Raw genomic sequence first — 10,992 nt, 5'->3', positions numbered from 1 at the left:
AGTTTCACTGTATCATCCTCTAGATTGCAACCAACTGGTAGAATTCCAGTAAGCATCAGTGATTGCTTGAGAACTGTATTGTGAGACGCCACCTTTTGTCAGTTTATTGGCCGAATAAGTTAGCGGTGCATCAGGACAACAGCGACCCCTAAGGTACAACCCAATCTTTGCGTGCATGGCCCCAGGATTGGACACCATTTAACTAGGGTGTTTTTACGTCACCTATGCAGTACCGCGCTAGAATGTTCATGCTGGAACGGCGGAAAATATATGGGGATCTCACTTTTGAGTACCAAGTATTACATTAGTTTTTTGGAGACATCCGAACACGGACATACAATGCCAAAAATGGTTCACTCTGATGCGTTAGTGGTTAAGAAAATAAGAAAGGAAGTGATGTGAACTGTGGATCTTTTGAAACAGAAATTCCGTTAATTCTTTTTCATTGCAGTTGGTGAACATCTCATGGAGCCCACTGCTGATGACCCCAAAGTTTATGACCAAGGAGGACACAGCTAAGCATTTTATACTTTGTTCTCTGTGTAGGTCTGAAGGCTTCGAAGAAAGAATTAGCTGAAGCTCAGATGAATCTTTCCAATGATTGGGAACAGTGAATAATCGCTTCCAGATTAACGCAACTTGTAGATAGCTAAATTTGACTGCTTGGTATCAAGTGGGTTCAAGTTATCGCAATAATGTTTAATGAACCCATACTTTGCAGCAAAACTGTTATTTGGTACAGCTGTTCACAATACTAGGTGCTCAGAGGAAAACTGTTGAGATCTAGGGCGATTCGGATTTGGATATCTCCGGTTCAGGACAGATATAATTGCTTCCATGTGAAGCACAAGTCGCAGTACTCATGACCGTGGAATAGATCAGTTGTCAACTTTAAACGGCACAAATTCAAAGAGAGTAAATTCTTCGATATGGCAAGTTCAGATTCCAGTACTCAAAACCAGCATATACCAGGTGACCAGTGATTGTTTACATTGTAAGCCTGAAAGTGACCAATTTCAACCCCCGAGTCCCCTTTTGTGTTATCCACTTTTGCCGTTATAGCGATTTGAAATTCCCGGTTTCAGCGGAAAGCGGAATAACAGAAGTTGAAGAGAATATTATTAATCAAGGGAAGCGGTGAACCTGATTACTTGGGTGAAACACACAAGGTCATTAACGAAGAACTTGCCTCGAACAGGTGTTTGCTTGTTGAATGCAATACGCATTTAACCACGCTCGGTTACTTGCACTGAGACATGCAGTTACCATAGAAAAAAGCATGCCAAACAAATTGAAACGGGACGTTTGTTTTCGGTCAAAACGATATGGAAGCAATTCGTTTGCGGGTATAGAGATAAGCTGCAGACGTGGTCGCTGTCAGGTTTATCGAAAAGTGGAAACAAATACGTTACAAATTCAAAAACGGCTGTCTACAGTGACGCACAGGATTTGCAGATCGTTTTCGCTGTCGATGCAAAGCTGTAGCGGAGTGTATTTCATTGAGATCGGATGGTTTCAAACATGGTGTGGGGTGAATCAACGGTTTTTGTAGGCAGTACGAAAACAAGGGGTAGCGAAAACGAATTGGGTTGCATGAGTGAATGCAAGTTGACATGGATGTGGAGGGTTGTCGGAGGTATGTGAGCATAAAAGGTCTGGGTCACTGCGAAATCCTTCGAAAACAGGAAATGCTAAGAACTAGCACGAATTCGGCATGGGTGAGGATTGAACGGTGAAGGTGCAAGGCTTTACATGCCGTATCCATTGGTGTCCGCCGGTGGTAAATCTAGGAGACTGAGTGAGCTGCCTGTGTCACGGGCATAGTTGGAGTCAATACGTCTACTGTACTTGTTGTTACCAAGGCTAAATCGTGGTTTCCATGTTGAAGAAGGCAGTTCACTCGATACGCTATAGACGGAACCTTCACGCGCAATGGAAGCAGCTCGCGCCTTTGTAGGGTAGGCACTGCCTTGTCTAGCCCGTGTTAGTGTACCGTAAGCGGACATTGTCTCGTCGTTTTGTGCTCCCATACCCAAACGCCGCTCCGTCATTTGAATCCGAAGACCAGCATCATCTGCCTGTTGTTGCGCTTTTCGGTATTTGTTCATAGCGTTTTGTGCGTTTGCTTCCTGTGCATGAAATTCAGTAGACAAATAGAAAGGAGTAATCTAATTGAAGATACTTGAAAACTTTTCGTTTGGTTAAGATTAACTCCAGAAACCACTCCTTAGAACTGTAAACTGGTTAAGGTTTGAAATTTGAGCGACTTGTAGAAGCGCACACGTGTTGCGAAAGTCAGAGAATTGAGGTAGTTAACTAATACTTGTTTACAGCCTCAAATGTACTTTTGCGCATATCTCCTCTCTAAGAGGACCCCTAAATAGAATCACAGAAAATTACAATCCTTTATCGTCAAGTGGCATCTTGAACTTTTATTGACTCGTGGCTAAAAATAAGACAAATTCAGCATCAGTAGCGGATACGAATGAATATCATTGCGCCATTCAGGACACATACCTTAAACTGCTATCCACTGAACCACTGTCGACCAACCCAAACCGTGTACATATCGTGGATCCTCAGTGCTGTCAATATAGGCATCATATACCCTCAAACCAAAAGGATCTCCCAAAACCTTTCAAAGTTTTATGGATGAAATACACTAGAATCGGTTCACAGGGCTGCACATACCGCTTCTTCAAGCTGCCGACGGGTTTGTCGCAGCTTTGTTTGAGCTCGGTCTGTCATATCGCGCAACTCGGCGATGATTCTCTGTGCGTCCTCTTCGGCCTGCATCGAATCCTTCAATGCTCGCTCGCATTTCCTTCACACAGGGGGAAAAATTTGGGTGAGTGTGAAAACAGAACGAATCCATATGTTGAAAATCACGGGACTATATTTGAATTCCTGGTGAAATTGGGTGTCCATAGTTTATTGGAAGAACACACTGCTGAATTTGTGGATGGGAACAATGTCATAGAGAACATTTTACCATAAGACTAGGTTTTTGGTTAAACTTCGAAGATTGACTTTTTACTCACAGTTCTTTCACCCTGTTAAGATGACCTCGAACGTTCATCTCCTAGGAAGTGGACCTTTGTAAACGGGCTGTTTGTAAGACAAAAAGCGAGCCGACCGTAAGCGATATTCATTTTTGATTGGGTTTGTGGTGTCCTATAATAGTGATTGATCCAGTCGCAATTAAGTGCGTATGTAGTTCTGCTAGTTTGCCCGTTCAGTTCAGTAGAGACAAAACAAGTAATACGAAGCAAGAAACCCACAAACGTTTCCGAAAATGGCGGTACAGAATTCGGTGAAGAATGTCATGAATAGTGAGTATTCGATATTCGACTGGTGTGTCTGACAGTGAACGGAAAAAATCAGGGCACGGTTGTTGTTCAAGTGTCTAAAAACAGGCGCCGACCTACTTCGACCATGAAAATAATCCTACAAGTTTAGTATGTTATGGCTTAAAGATTAGTTTCCTAGACGAAATCAAACTGTCCCAACCTGAGAAAATAAAAAACGAAGCTGGTTACCGTGTGGATTGCATGTCTGAATTGTTTCAGATGTAAATGACAGACTGACCTAAGTTGACTTTGAGCCTCACGCGTTTTCTTTGACTCCTCATCAAGTGCCATCTGCATTTCCCGGACCTTGACCTCGGCCTGATTTTTAACATCATCCGCACTTCGTTCGGTCAGATCAACCGTCCGTCGAAGCTCCAGTAACTTGGAGTTTGTGTCCTTTAGTTCCACTTCTAGCTGGCGGCGGGAGGAATCGGCTCGTCTTGTAGCCTCTTGTTCAGTTTGCAAATCTTGTACCAATCGGGCTACTTCAGCTTGCAAACGATCTGCCCGATCGTCTGCGGCCTTGGTCAGGGTAAAAATGAGTATGAATGAGAACAAACTAGCAGCAGATTGAAGAAAAGCAACAAAGACTTACATTTACTGTTGCATAGGATACAAGAACAAGGCAAATTTGATGAAATATGTGGTCGATATATATATATATATATATATGTATATATATATATATAATTCACTCAAAAGTGCATAAGCACTATGAGCCGAAACTTAGTTCATTTCACTCCTTCATTGGCTTGTGAAACTTCTGATTGGCCACAGGTTGGGGGATTTCGAAGGCCAACAGTTTAGGCGCTCAAGCTTGGAATAGTCTTATCACCAAACACCTCCAAAAGTGAAGCTTAAGTACGCTTAAGTAAGCTTAAGTACACAATAAATAAGCCGTTATATTGTCATAAACGACTCACCTCCTTTGATCCGACGGCATCGTCGAGGTCACCTTGAAGGACGGTTAGTTGTCCCTCCAACTTCCGACGTTCAGTTGTCAGACTGTTAATCTGACCGGTAAGTTCCCCGATCCGACTGGCGACCTCGGCGGCATCTTCCTCCGTCTTACGTTTTAGGCGTTCCGCCACTTCCAGTTGACTTCGCATACTCTCAACTTCGTCGGTCAAAGCAGCTCGTCGGTTCTCGCAAACCTTTCATGAAGAAATCAGGATAAGTTAGAATCAATTCCTACTTTCACATTGTTCTCAAGCTTAGTGGGATTGAGTTCCAGATGTAAGTGTTGCGTTAAAAGAAAATTTTCATTCTATGCGTTTTCAACAACGTCGGCTTGTCTCGTGACACCTACTTCCTAGTAAGACTACCTGCAACAAAACTGATATCCGAAGTGAAAGTTTCAGGCAAGCCAAGCAGAAAGTTCCCACCGAATCATGGCATTTTTTGTCCTAGTGAAAACGCACCACTATATGGTGACGGGTAGCGAATAACGGGACCCTGGGAGCCGATAGCTTCTTTCTCTGGACCTCCGACCTCGTGGTTTTCTGTAGATGCTTCGTGTAATGCTCGACAATTTTTGTGTTGTGCATCCATGGGCAACTAATGCAATTATCCCATAGCATCGTTGGTTATTTGACGCAAATCCCTACTTTTATTCACAGCTGATGTACGTAATTGGTTGTCAGGACATTGGCTTCACTAGAGCAAAAAACATCAACCTCACTACATAATGTTGCATTGTACGTCACCCAAGTTGTCTAGAACCAGTTACTTCGTAAGTAAATGCCACGGCCTTGAAAAGAAAATAAACCTACTTAAGACTAGTTCATTACGTTATGTTTTGAACTTCCTCTTTTTCCATGCTTGTAGGAGGAACAAAGAGAGAAAGAAATGCCTAACTAATTAAACCCAAGTGTCGAAGTCCTCTGGGGACAGAGAAAGTGAAGGCGACCATTTTTTTTAAATATTTCCTGATCCCCACAAATATAGTGATTAGCGGCGATTTTACATATTCCCAGCTACTAAGTATGGGCCTTGTGTTGTTGGTCCAAAAACACCAGTCAAGTCCGTTATTGCACCTTGATAAAAGTAGCCATTAAACGTGAAAACTGCGGAGACGCAGATCAACCACAATAGTTTGTCAGGCGATTTCAAAGAACTCCAAAATGATAGAATCTTACTTGAAGCGCAGTTGTTGTTTCTGCCAACATATGATTGGCCTCTTCGAGTTCGTATTCCATTCGATTGGCATGCTCCTCTGCTTCATGTGCGGCTCGTTCGGCATCATCTCGATTCTTCTTCGTTTCTTCCAACTGTTCCTCCAAACTGTTAACTGTGTTCTCCATCTTCTTCTTTATTCGCTCAATTTCATTTTGATATTTGGACTCAGTACCTTCCATAGCTGCTTTGAGGTTTTCGATATTCCGTTGACTTGATCGTCTTTGAAGGGATGCACGGAATAAGATTATAATATTTGATATGTATAATCGTTTCCCAGTTGTGAAATAAAATGAAAAATGATTGTGTTTAGTAATAACCAGAGGTGTCAACTAGGTATGAGCAACTGAACTACGGTTACGTAGTGTCCCATGAAAATTTTGTTTGAGGTTCTCATCAAAGCCATCGCGTATGAAAGATTACGATCCACTGGACAAACTCTCGCCTGATTGCGGGGTTCTGCCTACTGACTGAATAATTTGCAGTCAGGCCTTGGTAATTCACCCTACCAGCCTTAGGTCAATTTGTTGGAATTCAAAGCTTGTGCCCCAAGAACCAGTTAAGAATAGCGTCATATAACACTTAAACTGCTTAACGCAAAACAATAGCTTTTGACCCGATCGAGATGAAACTTAAAGGACTAGATTTTGTACAAAATCCTGAAAACAGGAACCAGACTTCAGGCGGATAAAACTTTAAGAGGTTTGACCGAAACACCATGGTTTGGAAGTTGTCCGTTGTTCTATTCACTGAGCTGGGTAATTTGGCCGCTAACGTTTCGTCATCCACCCAGGTTACGTCAACAGTTCGCAGTGAATTAGCGGCACCGCCACCGTATTACTTACCGAAAAAGTCACCTCAGTTGGTGATGAAATGTTTACAACCAAATTGCTCAGCTCAGCGAACAGAAAACGACCATCAACCAGACTTCAGGCGGATAAAACTTTAAGAGGTTTGACCGAAACACCATGGTTTGGAAGTTGTCCGTTGTTCTATTCACTGAGCTGGGTAATTTGGCCGCTAACGTTTCGTCATCCACCCAGGTTACGTCAACAGTTCGCAGTGAATTAGCGGCACCGCCACCGTATTACTTACCGAAAAAGTCACCTCAGTTGGTGATGAAATGTTTACAACCAAATTGCTCAGCTCAGCGAACAGAACAACGACCATCCGTAGAGTGAACATTCCCCTCCATGGATTATTATTTTGTGTTAAATAACGTTTCATTCATCATGTGCCTACGTGATGTGAATTGCGCGACCTAAGTTTGGGCGCCGCTAATTATCTTAGTGTGAGGTGATCGAACTGCTAATCAGCTATTCTTGGCCGAACGGCATTATTTCCAGCCGGACGGTCCCCAGAAGGAATGAGTGGAGCTAAGTTTTAATCGTAGGTGGATTCTATCTGCAGAATGAAATCACACTTGAAATTAGTGACCTATCCCCCAAAATATACTGGTGTTTTTCGTGAACCCATAACTCCAAAGTTCATGTCAGTGCTGCCGAGTTTCATGTCTTCGCCAGCCTCTGATAAATCTGTTGTGTTAAACAACTAGATGAAGGGTTGCGGAAGGGTGTTCATAAGACCCGATCATGTAGTAGTCCGCCCATTAAGAGCATATCTTCGAGAGCAAACTGGTCTTCGATGTAAAAGAAATTCTTATTCCTCAAACTCCTTGCCACAGAAACAGTTTATGGGTGAGCTCTAGGAACAGATATCACGTTACACGGTACGTAATTATTGATACGCGTTTTACAGTGTGGTGATATATGATTTGCCAGTTGACCGTCTGAATTTCGTGAAATCCTCACGGTGAGGAATGATTGACTTATGAATTACCCGGACTACTAATTGCCACATTGCTATATATACGTTTACCACCAGATCTATCGGTCTCCAATGGCTCATCTAATATTTCTTTCTATGTATCACAGCTCTCGATTGTTAGAACCTAGCGTGATAACATAAACTGCACTGTTGAAAATTTTAAAAGCTCTACCAATGGAAACAGCTTTTGTTCTCGTAATAAAGGAAGGTCGGGAAAATTAACATCAAAATTTGCTAAGAATAGGTTTTAATTTGTCAAAACTTTCACAGAGGACATAAAAAGTGAAGAGCCCTCCCCCAAAATCACTTACTTCGCTACTCAAATGTGTAAGACCGATTTCAATGCACATACGTAGCAAGAAAGACAGTGAATTTCTTTCTACCCTGTCCAGTTTGTTCACTAGACCCTACTCACTGGTATGTTCAATAATGACATTAATGAAAGTGTTCTCTTTGACGTAAAACAACACAAAGCTTTTGAACAGTTTAATGAAACTGCACTCCACATCCGTTGGACAAATTCGTTATATCTTCGCATTTACGAATTTGCACCTTATCGGGTGCCAAAAGGATATGACCACAGCCCGACGCCGCTCACAGAGTCCATTCGTCAGGTCTTTTAGAAACGCGCAACGTTTGCTATGTTCTCGGAACATATTTTCTACTTGAAATTTGTAGCGGTGTTCGCTGGTTTCAAAATCACTGACTGGGACACTAGTATCGATGTCTGAGCACTCACATTCGATTACCGCAGTCGCGTTAGTTTAAACAGAGTTTAGTGCTGCTCGTGCGATCGCTACCGGCGCAGAAACAAAGTGAATCCAGCCCACCATTGATTGTCGGCCCACTCCACCGGAGGGAGCTGAGGTACTCAAAAATTCTCACGCAGAGTTAATGCACTCAAGTTGCTATGCTAAGTCTTCACGCTTCGGAATGGGACGCTAACAAATGACACTTCAGAATTTAAGTTACAACGGCAGCAGCATCCAAACCTGCGTGAGTTCGATGGGCTGGTGAGACTTCAACAACCATCCGGTTCACCGCTGCCCTGCCTTTGATAGCCTTACTGCTGTGATCACGTGTTTGGTTCAAACAATGGTGCGAAAAAATGATCGACACATCCGAATGAAACCGCGCTGCGATTTTTGCGCGATATGATTCTGGTCCTTCAGCTAGGCCAATTCAACCAATCAACTAACACAAGTGGGACAACTTGCAGACCCCCCACTCCTTAGAAGTGAATGGGCATAGTTTACCACGCACACATGACAAACTACAGAATGAGCAAAAACGCGACCTACTTATATGACCATTTGTAGTAGTCTTAATTTTCCACGGATTTGCGACATAAAAGCTGGATGTACCTGTACTAAATACACAACAATCATTGGGATCCAAAGCCTTCCAAATCAACCGATACTGAGCACCAAGAGGCGCTGAGTAAAAGTTAACCCGTGACTTTGATCACGTCTGTATTTCACACATCTATGCGTGGAACTCATGGGTATTCTACAGGTACCTTAAGGCTAAGGAAGGTTTTAGGAAAGTACCAAAAGTAGCTTGTACCAAAAGCCACACAGTGCTTATTATTAGATACATTTTCGGAAACTGACATCTATAAATGCGGAACGATAAGCTTGGTCATGTAAACTTTGTGTGCTGTTCGTATGCATTGCGTCCTTCGCAGAAGTTTCAACTCATAAACTATGCTACTGAGGAAGATATCCTAGCCACATAGCTGGTGTTTGCAATAAATCTGTATAACTGATGTGTTTTGCTGTCGTTTGCATTTACAAGTCCGACTTCGCCATCTCCATAATCACCACGCGTTTATCACTGCACGACTACACGCAGCATAACACAGTTCTCTTCCTGTTCGACCGCGGTAGTGGCAGTCGCTGGGGCTGATCTGTGTGAAGGTAGCTTTGGCAGCGTTACCATCCACATGTGACTTGTGCGACAGCCAACCCAGAACAAGGCCACCCGCTAAGGCCTGACTAAGCCAATGCAGTACCCAAGTGCGTAAACCTAGCAACAATATTGAATGACAGACGGTAACCGGTCGATCGCACTTTTGCCTCACGTCAGAAAAGCCTACGTAGATCTGGTTGCAAACATAAGGCCAAAAGCTCCAACATTGTTAAACTCCTCTCATCCTCCACTACTCAGTATTTGTCGTCACAGATGAAGAAAAAGTTGCCCGTGCCTTACAAACACTTTCGAAAGATGGTTTTGAAGCACTTCCCAACCTGATTCATATTGCTTCAGGTAAAGCAATATTAAAATAATCTGCATTCAAAACTAACAGTATTGTCGTTCTGGTGTTTTACTAAGGGATTTGCCTGTATGAACTAGGGAACTAAAGCATAGATTCAATCCGGAGTTGTTCAGCTGTAGCACCATTTCGGTGCCTAGCTGCCGTGCCACACGAAGGAGGCACGAGGGCTGGGATACTGCTAAGTTGCCCAAGCCTGGACAGGGGAAGTCGAGAGGCAGAGGTCGGGTTCAAACCACGGACCTTCCGGTCAGTAGATTCACGCTCCAACCACTTGAGCCATCTCGCTCCGGAGTTGTAGTTTTAAGTCGAGTGCATTTGGTTTGTGAATTTATCGAGGTTTTTGCGGTGCACCACAAACGTGAGAGCATTTGGATTCCCTTCCAAGATCCCTTCTTGTGACGACACTCGAAGCACGAACTTGGTAACATGTGGAGCTAAATAAGTGAAAAAGTATTTCCCAAGAAAGAGTAGATCCACATTTGATCTGAAAGTCCATGCACAACGAAAAATTATCCCGGTTTCAATAAATTTTCCAATACTGGGCTAAACCTTAGTTTACCAAAATACAGTTGTTTGCAAGCAGAAAGCATTTCGTTCAGTCATGAACCATTGGTTCCCAAAATGCCTAAATGTGTCGTTGTAAGTAGTTGAACGATCTATTTTCTAGCCACGACTGCCACTCTGGAGCAACGAAGAAACGATTGAGAGATTGGAAAACCGGGGGTAAACCGGGGTTTATAATACTTGTTGCGATTTTATTGATAGTCTGAGTGATTGTCAAGGTATCCAGAATGCATTCAAAGGGCTGTACTCAGTCGGATGCCTCTGTTGGAAGGGGAATGATGGTTTGATGCAGCTGATCCGACTTTACGCACAACCAACAACTAAAAACTGAACCAGTAGAAACCTTGAAACTTTTGAATGATGTATTATCGGTTCCGGAAATGTTTGGAAGACAATCCGTAGATCTATTACCGGATGTACTATCTGCTTTACTTCCTTGTTACTTCATTGTTTCTGCAATTGAGTATTTTCAGCGCTGGTTTTCTCAGCGGAAGGGACGAGTGTGTTGCGAAATGGCAACTGATCTCTATTGGGGGTCCGATGTGAAGGAAAGATGTGATGTCATCAATCGTCTCGTATAGAAATATTAACTCAGGTTGATGACTTACAACAATCGTGCCCAAAGTTTGTCGGTGTGTACATTTTCTGGCTGACGCCAGATAAAGTTAGTGCACACGTTGCTTGTATGGAATCAAGAGCTGTAAATATTCTGATAGTGTGGGATATATATATATATATATATATATATATATATATATATGTAGGAAAGGGGGTGTTATATAAGAGAGATGGGGGAGA

The 10,992-nt window shown here is 42.8% G+C and overlaps 1 protein-coding gene across 1 annotated transcript in view; it reads right to left on the bottom strand.

Moving 5' to 3' along the window:
- Positions 1 to 1,105: 1,105 nt before the first annotated feature.
- Positions 1,106 to 10,992, bottom strand: part of T265_07042 (hypothetical protein) — a gene marked incomplete at both ends in the record, with an annotated part of 73,689 nt that continues 63,802 nt past the window's right edge. Inside the window, 5 exons of the mRNA XM_009172466.1 lie at positions 1,106 to 2,129; positions 2,692 to 2,824; positions 3,589 to 3,872; positions 4,274 to 4,504; positions 5,489 to 5,747. Of these exons, the coding sequence (XP_009170730.1) occupies positions 1,749 to 2,129; positions 2,692 to 2,824; positions 3,589 to 3,872; positions 4,274 to 4,504; positions 5,489 to 5,747 (1,288 nt within the window). The remainder of the gene's footprint in view (positions 2,130 to 2,691; positions 2,825 to 3,588; positions 3,873 to 4,273; positions 4,505 to 5,488; positions 5,748 to 10,992) is intronic.

This window comes from Opisthorchis viverrini, assembly GCF_000715545.1.
Source record: "Opisthorchis viverrini unplaced genomic scaffold opera_v5_158, whole genome shotgun sequence".
In the NCBI taxonomy this organism is placed as follows: domain Eukaryota; kingdom Metazoa; phylum Platyhelminthes; class Trematoda; order Opisthorchiida; family Opisthorchiidae; genus Opisthorchis; species Opisthorchis viverrini.
Note: the sequence above shows the minus strand (reverse complement) of the source record. Positions and strands in the feature narration are given on the sequence as shown.